A 15,363-nucleotide genomic window follows, 5' to 3' on the forward strand; every position below is an offset into this window, starting at 1 on the left:
TGCCACCACTCATTGTCTCCTCACTCCCCTCAGGGACTTCATCCCAAGCAGTACAGTTGATTATATTTCCATAAGACAACACTCATTAAGATTCATATTGATCAGAGCAAATCCAAAGGTGTTTACAGTCATCAAAGCAGCTCCTGTCCCAAGAGAAAGACGTGTTTTTCCTGCCAGCATAGTGATGTTAATTAAATTTAGTTGGGAAGTGTAACACACAAAACAAACTGGAGTGAAGGAGAAAGGAGATGCCAGCATGTCAGTTCAATTAGCTATACCACAGTCGTGTTATATCAGAAATGTCTAACCCATTCACATGCACACAGGATTCTGCATATGTATATGTATGCACTTGAATGGAAGATTGATGCATATCCAGATGAATTCAGATCAATGTGAGCTTCCTCTGTGCCTTCATTCATTCACTTTTATGTATTTATGTTTACCATGAAAATGGATTTTTCTACGGTTAGACCCTCAAGAAAGGATGCTAGTCTTACAGTGTAGTTAATTAAAAGAGCTTTGTTGCATATTTAGAGCATTTGCTTCAGGGAAACTCCTCACGGTTTTCTTTTTTCCCTCCTAAACTATGATCTGGCAATGCATCAGGAAGTATCCGTGTCACCATGTAAATGCGTGGGAGAATGAGGAAATGCACGTGTTTATGTGTTTGTTTGTACGCCAGCTCACCACCAAAGACTTGGCCAAGATGTTTTCAATGAGTTTGAAGTCATTGCGTTGGAGCTGCTTGCTCTTGGTGCTCGTTCCCTCCATTTCCTCGTCCGCATAGAAACGGAAGAACTGGGACTCGTCTTTGAACTCGCTCTTCTCCAAGACTGAGGGAGGAAAACACACACAGAGCTTTTAATCAGAAAGCCACTGAAGAAAATTACAATGGGACAAACAGCAACGGACCACATCTTAATCCTATAGTTAAAAGTTTAGAGGGGAAAAGGGCTGAAGTGTTGCTCAAAGGGCAAAAACAGCCTTTTTTGGTGTACATTCTGACCAGACACTGCCACAAGTTCAATAATAATCTTAAAGTGTTTTGCTTACTCTGGCTGAACGAATAGATTAAATGCAAAAAATGACTTTAGATAGAAAAACTGATGGCATATTTGCGGATCATTTGGAACTTAAAATACTCATGGAGATGCATCACTGTTTTCCAGAGCAGAAACAAAAGAAACGTCCTTAAAAGTGTGGACATCTTCGTACAAACAAGCTTAGGCTCATTAGCTCATTAGCTAATGTTGCTAACGGGAACATCTGGGGCCAAATGACATCTGGGCTGTAGCCAGATGTAATATGGCCAGGGCTGAAAGGATTCTCCAGAGGACACATGAAACTGTGCTCAGTGTTTGAGTGTATTTAGACGTCCCACTGTGGGCTGATGTTCACTCGAACACATGGGGCTCCTCACACAGGTGAGGATGCTTCTTATGTAAGAGCAGTTCAAAACAAAATAAGCTGCATTAACTTCAAATTTGATTCTTTCAGTGTGTTTTATGAGACCAGGCTGAGCTACAGTGCTTAAGTATTCACCCCCTTGGATGTTTTACCCTTTTATTGAGTTTATAAATCAATCAAGGTCAAAATAATTTGACTTTTTGACACATATTTTTGCAATTAAAATCTCAATGTCAAAGTCACCAGATTTCTACACGGTAATGCCAATTACCCCCTTTAAAGTGACTGACCTAATTCAACAGAGGTCCAGCCAACTGGTGCTAATTAGTGAAATGAGGATCACCTGAGTGGAGTGAATGTGCCTCAAGTGATTGAAGTAAAAAGACACCTGTGTCCCGAAGGTCCAGTCACTGGTCAATCAGTATTCCTGGCCACCGTTGCACCATGATGACAAAAGAAAATTTTCAAGCAACTCAGACTTGGCGACTCCAGAACATTCACCTTCTTGTCTTTGAACTATTTCTTTGTAGCGTTCTCTGTATGGTTATGTCTTGCTGGAAAATAAATCTTCTCCCATGCTGTAGTTCTCTTGCAGACTGGATATTTTGTTGCATTCATTTTACCCTCTACCTTTACAGGCCTTCCTGGGCCAGCTGCTGAGAAGCATCCCCACAGCATGATGCTGCCACCACCGTGCTCCATAATGGGAATAGTGTGTTTACTGTGATTTGCAGTGTTTGGAGTTTTGTCTGATGGCTAAAAAGCACCATTTTGGTCTCATCAGACCAAAGAACTTTCTTCCACTTGACCATGGAGTTTCACAAATGCCTTTTGATGAGTCCAGATTTAACCTGAGTTTTCTTCAACAGTGTCTCTCTCTTTGCCACTCTCTCATAAAGCTTTGACTGGTGAAGAACCCGGCCAACAGTTGTTGTCTCACCCATCTTAGTTGCTGAAACTTGTAACTCCTTCAGTAGTCATAGGTGTCCTGGTGGCCTCTCTCACTAGTCTCCATCTTACACGCTCACTCCGTTTGTGAGGACGGCCTGATCTAGGCAGATTTACACATATGCCATATTTCTTCCATTTCTAGATGATGGATTGAACTGAACTCTGGGGGATGTTCAGTGCCTTGAATTTTTTTTTGTATCCATCCCCTGACTTACAATTTTCAATAACCTTTTCTCTGAGTTGCTTGGAGTGTTCCTTTGTTTCCAGGGTGAAATGGTAGCCAGGAATACTGATTCACCACTGACTGGACCTTCCAGACACAGGTGTCTTTATACTACAATCATTTGAGACACATTTACCACACTCAGGTGATCCCCATTTCACTAATTGGGAGATGACTAGAACAAATTGGCTGGACCTCTTTTGAATTAGGTCAGGGGGTGTAAATTTATCATTTTTTTTTTTTTTTACTTAACATAGTTTTATTAAATTGAAATTACCATAGAAATCTTTTTCAACTTTGCCATTTTTATAAATCAAAAAAAAGAAAAAATTATATTGACCATGATTGATTTAGAAAATCATTAAAAGGGTGAAGCATCCAAGGGGTTAAAATACCATTTAGATTAGATAAACAGTAAGTATGACTGAATTAACATATTATCTACTACTGTAGCTGTGATGCATCACCAACTTGCACTGGTTACTCCTTTTTTTTAAATTTTGGAGTCCATGAATGATTTGGACTACAGCCACCATAGTTTGGTTTTTCATTGAGGTGAACAGAAAATATCTATCTTTTGGTACCAATCAGTGGTTTTCTATTCAGCATTTTCCTATTATTTAACCCATTCACAGATTTAAGACATTAAACAGAGCATGTTTCTTTATCCAGGGCATGGATGGATCTTTTGTTCACTGTAAAATAGCGCTTGTAAAATCACCACTGAGGCTCAGAGACACCCAGCTGTTCAGAGATTCTGGAGAGCATCTGGCACCCTCAGGTGCAAAAAAAGTCTTTGCAAACTGATTACACACAAACCAAAGCCACACTGGCCATACGCCAACTTAAATAAATCCTGAACGTGAGTTACTTCCTCTGAGTCACTGAGGCTGTGGCCACATAATGAAGGGAGTGCTGCTCCGGAAACTGTCATAACCTTTCAAAACACACAGAAACTCAAATAAATCATCATGTAAGCTGTAAGAACCAGTAACTTGATCCAAAGGTAAATAAAGCAAGTGGTCATTCTGTTGGATATTACTCTAAAGGGAGTTATTTGGATTTGAAAGGTAGAATTTTAAATATTTTAATGAAAATGAAATTGGTTAAAGGAGTGCTAGGCAAGCTTAAGTAACCGTTTTAATTACGACTTTGGCTTCCCATGATTAGAAAAACAAGATAACCCAGATTAAAGAGTGCTTGGTTTTATAAGTTTTGTTTTTGGACTATATTGCCTTTATTCTGAGAAAAAATATATATTATATATATATATATATATATATATAGATATAGATATATATATCTATATCTATATATATATATATATATATATATATCAAACAGTGGTATATAAAGAATGTCTAAATAATTATACACTGATATGAATGACCCTATGAGACATGCTTTGTCTCTGAGAAGATGAGATTATTTCTTCCCAGTGGTTTTGTATTGATTTATACCACTGCTAATTCTCAAGATAACTGAATTGTGGTGACAGAAAAATCTGTGGTTAATTGGATCTTTATAGCTTACTGTGAGTCCCGTTATTGGCATTCAATACATAATTAAAAGGATAATGACATTCTGGCTTAGGAGTCATTCAGCTCTTCCTTATAAGAGGACTAAAGGAGGAAATGCTCAGCTCTGTCTGTTGTTGTGTTTAATATGCAGTGTTGGAAGCCGTGCATGAAGCAGACAAAAAAAAAAAAAAAAACCCAGAGTCAAAGCAGACAAGGACACATAAACAACAAGAGGAGTTTAAGGGGACCAGGTGAGGAGCAGCAGATGTGCTGAGTAAGGAGTAAAAAGAGGGAGAGTTGAGGAGCGGTGAGGAGAGCAGACAGGCTTTGAGGAGGGGTCACAACCCTGAAGAAGGGTGACAAGACAGACACTTAAAAGAGAACAGGTGACTCCTTCCAACAGATGGTGGAGGAGGAGGAGGGTGTTTGAAAACTAATGAGGAAAGTGAAAAGTGAAGGGGAAACCACTTAAAACACTTCACAAAGTATCTGCATGACATTTAGGAGCTTTTAGTCCTGTTAAAACATACAAACACAAAATCAAACAAGGATAATTTACACATTTGATTTATGACTGTAGTGCTTTTGTACAGACTGGTTTATGATTCATCAATGCTGCCTGTGAAATGGAGCTTGTGCACTAATGTAAACAGTAACTATGCAACTGAAGATGCTAGAAAACACAACCACAAAGATGCTGTGATTACGAACTTCTACATAGAGATGTAGATTCTATATACAGGGGTTGAGATTTTCACAATGTTAAAAGCTCCAGTCTCAAGTTTGTATACATTTATAATCAGCTATGCTTCCAGGTTTCCTCTGTTATTATAGACTTAAGATAGCAGGTAAATTTCTGTTGTAGCTTGTGGGAACAAATATTGCTTCATATACTACAGTAATAATTCAATGGAGAATAAAGTGAGAAATTATTTTCCAAGAGCCTTATTAAAAAAAATGTATCACAAAACAACTATGGCAGCCATTACATGACCTAAGAATGCCACGGCTACAACAGAAATATGTCCATGTCATTAAGTCTGCTTTAACGTCATGAGTAAAAAACCCACACAACCCCAGTTCCAAAAAAGTTGGGATGCTGTCTAAAATATAAATTAAACAGAATGTAATGATTTATAAATCTCATAAACCCATATTTCATTCACAATAGAACATAAACAACATATCTGATGTTGAAATAGACATTTTAACATTTTATAAAAGTATATATAATTTTACGGCAGCAATGCATCTCAAAAAAGAAGAGGCAGGGCCATGTTTACTATTGTGTGGCATCCAATCTTCTTTTAACAACAGTCTGTAAATGTCTGGTAAGTGAGGAGATAAGTTGCTGGAGTTTTAGAGAGGAATGTTGTCCCATTCTAGACTGATGTAGGATTCTAGCTGCTCAATGATCCAGGATTTTTATTTTATGATGTGCCAAATGTTTTCTCATCATGAAAGGTCTGGACTTCAGGCAGGCCAGTTCAGCACCTGGACTTTTCTACTTTGAAGCCATGATGTTGTGATGGATGTGGTACGTGGTCTAGCATTGTCTTGCTCAAATATGCAAGGCTTTCCCTGAAAGAGACGTTGTCTGGATGGGAGCATATGGTGCTTTAAAACCTCTATATCCTTTTAGCATCAATAGTCCTTTTTCAGATGTATAAGCTGCCCACGCCATAGACACTGATGCAACCCCATACCATCAGAGATGTAGGCTTTAGAACTGCACTGATAACAAGCTGGAGGGTCCTGTTCCTCTTTAGTCCCCAGGACACAGTGTCGATGGTCTCCAATAAGAATTCTAAATTCTGATTCATCTGCCCACAGAACAGTTTTTCCATTTTGCCTCAGTACATCTCAAATGAGCTTTGGCTCAAAGAAAACTAAAGCATGTCTGGATGATGTTCACATATGGCTTCTAATTTGCATAATACAGCTTTAACTTGCATATGTGGATGGCGTGGCCAACTGTGTTGACAAACAATGATCTCTGGAAGTCTTCCTGAGTCCATGCAGTGATTTCCATTGCAGAATCATGCTGGTTTTTAATGCAGGGCCTCCTTAGTACTTAAGATGATGGGATATCCAAAATCTTTGCAGGTCCTCATAGAAGAATATTGTTCTGATTTCTTCCACAATTTTCAGACAGTGTTTTGCTAGATGGTAAACCTCTGCCCATCTTTACCTCTGAGACACTTTTATACCCAGTCATGTCGCTGACCTGTTGCCAATTAACCTAATTAGCTGCAAAATGCTCCTCTAGATTTTTTTCATTAATAAACCTTTTGTTGCCCTTTCCTTATTTTTGTGATATGTATTGCTGCCATCAAATTCAAAATGAGGTCATATTTTTAATGAAATAGTCAAATTTGTCACTTTCAACATCTGACTCGTTAATTATGCTCTATAATGAATAAAATATGGGTTTATGAGATTTGTAAATCATTGCATTATGCTTATATTTACAATTTTCAAGTGTCCCAACATTTTTGGAATTGTGGCTGCTGCTTGCCCAATTTGTTTTGACTTCTGTATTCAAACACTAGCTACTTCTATTTAGATTTTTCCCCTTCTATGTAGCATCGTTGACCAATGAAGTCTGAATCTGAGGCCTTAAGCAGTGGTCATGGTTCAGAGCTCTGACCCAGACACCAGTGTAGCTAAGCCAAACAGCTTTGGTTAGGGTACACTGCTAATTCTGTTTACATTCAACATATCTGGGCTGGAACCAAAGCCACTCCGCTACAATGTGGTCAACGAGGTTACAGAGGCTTGGCTGGACCAGGTATGCAAATTTAGGATACTTTAAAAAACCTATGACGGCATCACAGACGAGAGGATAAAATAGTTCCTGTGGTTGGAGAGAAGTTGGGGCAAATAACGGGCAAAATATAGGATGAGGTAATCAAGCAGCATGCTAAAAACCTTCAATATCAGGGTAAGAGAGAGAGGGATGTGGCAAATAAGAATATGGTTATTAGATTAAAGCAGGGCTGTTGGAACAAGGAGAAAACAACTCATAATAACAGAGTAAAGATATGATAATAACCCATAATGCATGTGTCCAACAGTCTGTTTACCCATCCTTCATACATGTGTGAGAGAGGGTGAAATGAACTGACCGTGGTGCATGAAGCCATTGTTGCAGAGCCCCACACCCAGCGTCACCGCATCCTCTCGGGTCGAGCAGTCTCCCTGGGTAACCAAATCAGTGACGCACACAGAGGGTCAGTTACAATGCCTGTTTACACCTTTTCATAGACAGCAGGCTGGAGCACAGCTGGCCTGACTTATCTGAGTGAAGATGATGATTTGTGAGCCTGCACATGTTAATAATATGTGCATAATAAACACAATGAGAGATGAGACTGATGTCCTTGTCTGTGCTCTTCACTGTCAGAGTACGGTGACAAATATCTGAAGTATATGTAGCTAATTAATGTGAAAAACACATCATTTGTTCCATCCCTGATGAGCTTAAGTTGTCATAGTTATAGCAGGGATTATCACTACATACAACCTGTGCACCTTGTTCAGTATTATGTGTGTTTGGATTAAAGGAAAGTATGACAGACATGGGTTTTACCTGCAGGAGCAGCCAGTCCACCAGTTTGCTGGCAGGCACCACAGATTTAAAGGTTTTCAGATGATGGTCTCTGTCCCTGAGGAGGAAAAAAGCAGAGGTTTCAGGAAATTAATTTTCACACTGGATTATAGGTGGAATGAAAAACAAACAGTTTACAGCCTATGAGTCCATTTAAAACATGTCCTTAAAGAGAGTTTTTGGTGTAGCTGTTGATTTACAGTCAGTAAAGCAATCCATCAATTGATGCAAAATTTTCCCCTGATGTGTTAAAGAGGAAAAAGGAACCAACAGAACCAGCGAGGGGCCACAGCACTGCTCCTGTTTACATCTGCAGGTATATGTAGAGCTCCTGTAGTGATTTGCTTTCTTGTGCTCACCAAACTTTTCCAGAACAAACATGCATTCATGATGCCTTTAAATCATATCTGTTGAGTTACTGTGCGATCACATAAACGCTGTGAAACAATCTGCTCATCATGTTAGCGTTTAGTAAAGCAGTGTGGTTTGTTGTGTAACTCTGGGTGTATCAGAGCACATTAATGAACATTAATGGTCTACGTGTTTGAATGTGTCGATGTTATGAGTAAGACATGAGTTTTGTTGGATCCTCCCCTTCAGTAAACGGGCATTTAAAGAATGACAGCTACAAACATCAGCAAACTGATTAATGTAAGACATCCTTAAACAACATGAAAACTGGGCTACTTCCAAGCTAGAGTTTCCTTCCTTATTCTACAGAGTATGGCATCAGTAGCATTCAAATTGTTGATCTAATTAAGCTTATATCTAATTCATCAGAAGTTATTATTCCTGCATTTTTAAGGTTACAAAACAAAAGCGTACTTTGCCACTCAAGTTCAATAAAACCGAGGCGGAGTTTATAATATTAATGATTTATTAGATGCTATCCATCCATCACTCATAAATCTAATGAACGGTTGCTACATACGATGCCAATTTAGTGATGGATTAAAAAGGCCAGAGCCGTATTACATAATATCTGGCAGGCAGGCAGAGGGCTTTGCTTTGTATGTTAATAGGATTTATGCCCGGACCAAAAGCTCTTTGTTTGCTCTGATGGCAACCCCGGCACTTCAATCAGCGGGTGACTGATGGAGGAAGAGATAGAGGGACGAAGGGAGAAGAGCATGAAAGGAGGGGCTGCGGCGGACGGAGAATGAGCGAGTGTTTGAGGGCAAGTCAGAGGGAGAGAGGCGATGTGGGTTTTTCTGTGCTTCTGTAAACATTTCTGCTTTCAGTCTGACTCCATGAACTTCAGATAAAAACATTTGAGAAAAGTGGAATCTTTCTTCACTTCACAAACGTGAAAATTTTGGATTTTGCTGAGGTTAAATCAAGCCTAAATTAGGCCTGAATTCAAGGTCAGGGTCAAGGATTAAGGATGAGAGAAAGAAACAAAACCTGATACAAAGGTAAGGAATATCACAACACATTTACTGCCAGTAAGTGTAGTGCCTATGTAAGCATTAAAGTTGGACAGTGTGGGTTTTACGTGTCTGAAAGAGGAGATTGCATTAACTAAGGAATAAAAAGAGAGATTGATGAGGTTAAAAGTGCTGCTGTCATCATGTGAAGTTCTCCTCCACTCATGTGTTTAAGTATTCACTAAATTAAGTTAAACCACAACACTGCAGAGATGAAGGAATGAATGCTTGTAATAAGTAGATCCCCTTAATCCTTTAAAAGCTACCTTTTATAAACCTCCTTTAATGAAAACCTGGCAGACTCTACCTGGACTGAATCTCGAGCGTGGCTACAAGTCTGAATACGAGAGGAAAGGTTGTCACTCCTGGAAGTGTTACTGTTAGTTCAGTAATTACAGGAAGGGTGATGTGGGCCAATGTGAGCCTCTGATGAATATGCATGCATGCACCTGGAGAGCAGGGGCATTAGCATATCGTAGAGGGGAGGGGGGGTGAGGTGAGGAGAGAAGAGAAGGGCAGGTACTCACTTGATGACAGGCGTGTGGAGGCTGTGGAGGCGGCAGTACAGCCTGACGCCCTGGAAGAGAAGAAAAAGCAGAGTGGCTGAGTCATAGAAGGCACACACCTTGGGTAAACAAGTACAAGCATGGCTTCAGGACAAGATTTTTAACTGTTGACTGTGAAAAGAGCTACCCCGCGGTAACGTTTTAAGAGACGCATTTCAAAGCCGTTATTTCTAAATGGAGCCTGAGAACAGATGTAAACCGACACAACCTTTATGTCCTCCTTTTTTATTTGTTTCTGATTGAGTTTGCCAGTTCAAAGAATCAGTGCTTAATAGAATTACAGGATAAAATGTTAGACACCAGTCTTCCAGGCTTATGAGATTTCATTAAAAAGGTGATATGAAGGATTAAAAACAAAAGTCTTAATGCCACTTTGAGAAATGATGACACCAAGTTTTTAAATTAAGCAAAATGAGCTGAGTTTTGTCGAGTGGAATGGAAATACAGGGGCATAAATGATAACAATCAAACACTTTACATGAAGGGGCCATTAATTAATACTCAATTAGCACTTATAATACCTTATAAGATGCCTATAAACATTAATTAGGCCCTACAAGAGTTAATAAAAGCATCACTAACACATGTATTATTGCTTTTAGGACACTTATAGGCACTTCATAAAAACTTGTCATCATCAAACCAAAGTACAGTAATAATATTATGTTACGCCACTGGAACACCCAGAGCCCTGAGCAGATCTGACACCTGAGCACCTCTGGCCCCTGCACCAGCCTGGCTCTGTCCCGGCAGGGAGGATCCTTACCTGACCTGACTTCGTGCCATGGGTCAGGATAGGTCAAGCCAGGCTGGTCTCAGATTCATACAGAGAATCTTACCTATTTTAAGCCTGCTCACAGCTCTGATTATGGATTCTGTGTCTCTGTAACATGCTCTCTCTTCAGTCATTTCATACAAAGACTGTGTGGGTTATTAAGAGGAAGGGCAGCCATAATTACCTTCGACATGATGTCCTCCATTTCACTGCGGGCCTTGTAGGTGCCATCATCGTAGCGGAATCGGTACAACACCTGCTCATTCTTGAACTGGTGTTTGTCTGACACTGAAATATAAGCAGAAGCAGAAAATGTCACTCGAGCTGTGCACCTGCTCAGTTATACACCTTTAATGATGCCCTTCGTTCTCAAAATACTCAGAGAGGAAAATTCAAGCATAACGAGGTAAATCTTTCCCTTTTTGTTTTTTGTTTCACAGCCTTGGCTTGAGACCCAAAGTTAATGTTCCTCTTCTGTGAGGTCAAATTTACTCTGAACTGTTTCACAGAGGAGTAAGGCTTTTGAGATCAGTTTCACATTTTAAATCCTTTCTAAAAGCACGCTGTTATCAATACGCTTTCATGTGATTTACTCCCTATACTCTACAGCTCGGCAGTCTGGAATCACTGCAGGGTTATCCTGTTACCTGCCTCTCTCTTTAACAATCCTTTACTCTGATTTGTTTTACGATATTGTTTGAAACGCCTTTATTCACAGTTTCATCTGTATTTTATTTACATCTCTGTTTGCTGACGTAGCTTTAATTGTACCTTAAGGACTCAAAAGGTGCATATTAATAATTTTAGACTGACCAAATATCCAGACTTCATCTGAATTTATCATCTGTCTAGTTCTGACAGACAAAGTCTGCATCAGTAGAGTTAAGTTATAAGAAGCTAATGTATAAGGTTCAGTATATATGACCTCTTAACACACATGTAGAAGCCTTAAAAGGACATGTATTTATTTTACATACTAAATTTTACTAAATTTTCATGTGATAAGTACATTCTGGATTCTTTCTTAAGATCTTGACTATTTATCTTGAATCAGGAGAGCAAAAGCTGGGATTCACTTTATAACCACATAATTTCAGCCATTATCTTCAGAAATAAACCAGTTATCACAGGAAAAACAGTCCATTCATTCACGTACAGTGAGAAAAAGAGGGTTTAAAGTGTCAGTCCAAGTAAAACTGGCCTTTTAAAATATATGAAAATGTGTTAGTCTGTTAGAAATTGTACAAGTTTGAATTTATCAGACTAAAAGTAGAAGATTCTTCATCACTGCCTTTGGTTATCACCATAATCTGGAGGTTGTGCCCATAGTAGAGAAAAGGTTAAGTCCCAAATTGTCAAAGTTCTAACATTCAACATACAACCGGTTAGCTGCTTGCTAACTTGTGAGTTCAGCTGACCAGACGAGATCCTATAGTGCACTGATCCTCAGCTACACCAGCTGAGGATCAGTGATCAGTGGCGGCCACACCAGGCCACCCACAGCTTCCCATCCGGCCCCCAGAGGCTCGATTTAATTCAGAAAATGTGCAAAGGGAAAAATTAAATAAAGGTTATTTAGGGTATCTTTTCTTTCTTTCCTTTTATGATACCTACAGATATTTACGTAACTCCAGAAAAAAGTGTGACCGAAACATTTTTTTTTTAAAGATTGGCTTCATGTTTGATCAGTTTTACAAAAATCCAACTAGTTCAGTGGGGGGTGTCTTTTCCACTGCCTGAGAATTACAACGAAATATCTCAAATGGCTCTACCAACGAGGACGCAACATATTCACATCAGACTACATCCCAGAAATATGTGGCTTAAATATCTCAATCTCCCCCTTGTGGCTTGCTGCAGTATAGGGATTTAACTGTGTGAATACGGACTGAGTTCACTGTGAAAGGCTAAAAATAAGATTTCAAAGAAAATACAGAAAATATTTAGACAAAAATTTTTCTTTAATTTAGTTCATTTAATGTGCCGGCCCTCACAGTGTCTGCATAGGCATAAGCTAATACAAATATAGTTGGTGACCCCTGCTTTTGTGGCTAAAACAAAAGGGGCATATCACCACCCACCACTGAGCAGACAAACACACTTCCACCAGTAAAAAGATTTTTCAGTGGTGTTTTTATCCACAGCGTTTGGTCACGTGATGTGCATGGAGGCCTAGAGGGCAAAAAGAGCTACCATTCAACACCACTGACTATTTTACTCTACATCTCATCAAAACAACACGTTTACATCACCTGACAACTGCAGGAAAACAGAAATATGGATCAAAATGGTCAGTTTTGTCCCACTGGACTCTTTAACAGTACAGGCCAGCATGTTCATGTGGACCCCATGGGTTATATGTTGGCCACATTATGGGTCCCATGTGGGTTTGTTCATAGGTTCCATGGTGGCCCCACCTGTGATTGCTCATGTGAACTGCAGGTGTGGATCAGCCCATAGTAGACCCACATAGACCCTATAGAGATCTTTGCAGTTGCCCATGTTTTACCACAAGTAGGATCTATCTTGGCTCTCTAGAGCAGTGGTTCTAAAATGATGTGCCGAGGCACACTGGCGTGCGCTGAAACAAGTCTAGATGTGCCTTGGGAATTCATCTGACTTTACATAAGTACTACAACTATGCCAAAACTAAAGACACTATAACCAATGTCCTTACTGCATGCAAGCATCACACGTTGCATTGCATTACACAGCATTGCATCCTCACTGTCCATCTGCTATCTGTTAAATATTTAAATGTTAATTTACATGTAAAAATATGACATCTCGTGATTTTCTTAGAAAGTGGAAAATTGGAGATATGGTGCCTCTAACAACTGTGAGCCACATAGTTTTGTCTCCATGTTAGCACAAGTCAGGCGATAAAAATTTATAAGTGGTTATGAAGAATATCCATGCATCATACTCCACTTTGTAAAACAAGCTAACAAGTTTTTGGGATTGAGAAAAGTGGAAGAAAATTAAGAATATCCTCTGGTGGGACACTCCTGGTGCCTTGTCATCCTTTGTGCAACCTCTTCCCTTGTTACTTGTCCATCTTAATAAGAGTGACAGAGAGAAAATAGGAACAGGGTGACTGGGGATAAACCTGGGGAGCTGCAGTGCATCACTTGCAGAGTGTCAGGATGCTACAAAAGGAAACTCTGAAACCAAACTGATGTTGTAGCTGGCACCTGCTCACATTGCATGCAGTTGGGACATGTTGCAACAGTTGCTAAAAAGGCTATTTTGCAAGGACATTAATACGGTGTGCTTTGAGACGTCAGCTTGATTTTGGTGTGCCTTGGGCAAAAAAGTTTGAAAACCATTGCTCTAGAGCACTGGTTCCCATCCTGGGGTCTGGGACCCTCCCGGTGGGGGTGGGGTGGGGGGGGTGGGGGGGGTGGGGGGGGGGTACTGACTAAAACAATAATAAAGCAGTTATTAAGTAGTTTATACAAAAGTCTTTTTAAAAGAGAAGCATGCATAGGCTCTTTTTAGGGTTTTATCAGTGAAACAATTAAAATCTGTTGATTTCTGGCTGCAGTGTCACTTTTGCTCCTCTCTTGGGTCCTGCATGGGTCCACTTATCTTAGGTACATGTTCCTAAGATACATGTAGAGGGGCTCCAAGGAAAAATGATTGGGTAACACTGCTCTAGAGATCCTCTAGAGTCCCAAATGAAGAGCAGTTTGGAAGCAAAAAGTTGACTAAAACCTCCATCAGAGCATCTTTTAGGCAGTTAAGAGCTGAACATGGCTGCTGCAGTTTCCTCCAAAACCACATAACATATAAAGGATCTGGACTGATATGTCTTGAAAGATTAAAATGGAAGTAAAAGAGTGTAAGTGCTCCCCAAAATAGCATGTAAACTGTCATTAATGTTCACTGTAGCTCAACTTGAGTGTGCATCTGCTGTTGTTGTTGTTGAAGTAAACAAAGGAGGCAGAACTCCAGGAGTAAAAGTTTTGGGGGAAACCCTGGGGTTGTGTATTACAGTCTGAGCTGAATGAGTCATGAGATTTAAACACTTAATATAGCAGACAGCTGCCAATTCCCATAAAAATCTCTCTACTCACATCAATAAACATCCAAAACATGTTCTTATTTATAATAGAGCGAACAAACACTGAAAATGACTAATATATACACAAACAGATGTCTGCTGGAGAAGCTGACGGTGGAATCTGCCAAACAGAGGCAGTTTGGTTTCACCACAACAAGCTGGCATGGGCTCAAACAAGCTGCTGCCTTCTCTCCGTCTAGACTTAAAATGCTCTCGTAAAATCAAACGGCACCACACAATCAGGCATTGTAAACTCCAAAAAGTGGAATCTAAAGTATGTCGAATGATAACTGAATTATTACTGCGGGAGAGGAGATCGCTGTGGGAAAAATGCAAACATGCAAGTAAGAACTGGAGCTATTTAGTGGCTCAAACGTGCAGAATAAAGAATAAATAATGTTTGCATTGTGTGCTATAAAACTCATGCGGTTGGCTGTCTCTCTTTTTATGCGTCTCCTTAAAAAAGACGAGTCAGCAGTAAAAGATGGACAGCTTTAATTGGCTGTTCTGTCACATTTGCTTTATGTCTGATCTCTTTTGAATGGTGTCACCTACACTCTGCCTGCGGGGCCCAGAGCCTGTCTAGTTTACCCACAATGCCTCACTGCTGTCCCACAGAGCCCTGCATGTCATCATTGTATGTCTCTGTGGTCGCGCTGCTCTGATGGAGGATTTCAAGGGATTTTCCACAGGTTTCAAGGAATGTGAAGGCTGCATTTCTGCAAATTTCACCTGACAGGTTGGCGTTATAAATCACAACCGTGGTTAGCACTTGCTCTGTACACAAGCCCCTTCAGCAACACTCTGGATAACTG

General features: G+C 39.9%; 1 protein-coding gene across 1 annotated transcript in view; it reads right to left on the bottom strand.

The window, feature by feature from the left end:
* Nucleotides 1–15,363, bottom strand: part of prex1 (phosphatidylinositol-3,4,5-trisphosphate-dependent Rac exchange factor 1) — a 197,365-nt gene that overhangs the window by 70,930 nt on the left and 111,072 nt on the right. Inside the window, exons 12-16 of the mRNA XM_041799139.1 lie at nt 10,667–10,770; nt 9,669–9,718; nt 7,697–7,772; nt 7,233–7,305; nt 691–836 (exon numbers count right to left, since the gene is read on the bottom strand). Coding sequence (XP_041655073.1) covers nt 691–836; nt 7,233–7,305; nt 7,697–7,772; nt 9,669–9,718; nt 10,667–10,770 — 449 coding nt within the window. The remainder of the gene's footprint in view (nt 1–690; nt 837–7,232; nt 7,306–7,696; nt 7,773–9,668; nt 9,719–10,666; nt 10,771–15,363) is intronic.

The sequence above is a fragment of the Cheilinus undulatus genome, linkage group 11 (genome assembly GCF_018320785.1).
Source record: "Cheilinus undulatus linkage group 11, ASM1832078v1, whole genome shotgun sequence".
Lineage (NCBI taxonomy): Eukaryota > Metazoa > Chordata > Actinopteri > Labriformes > Labridae > Cheilinus > Cheilinus undulatus.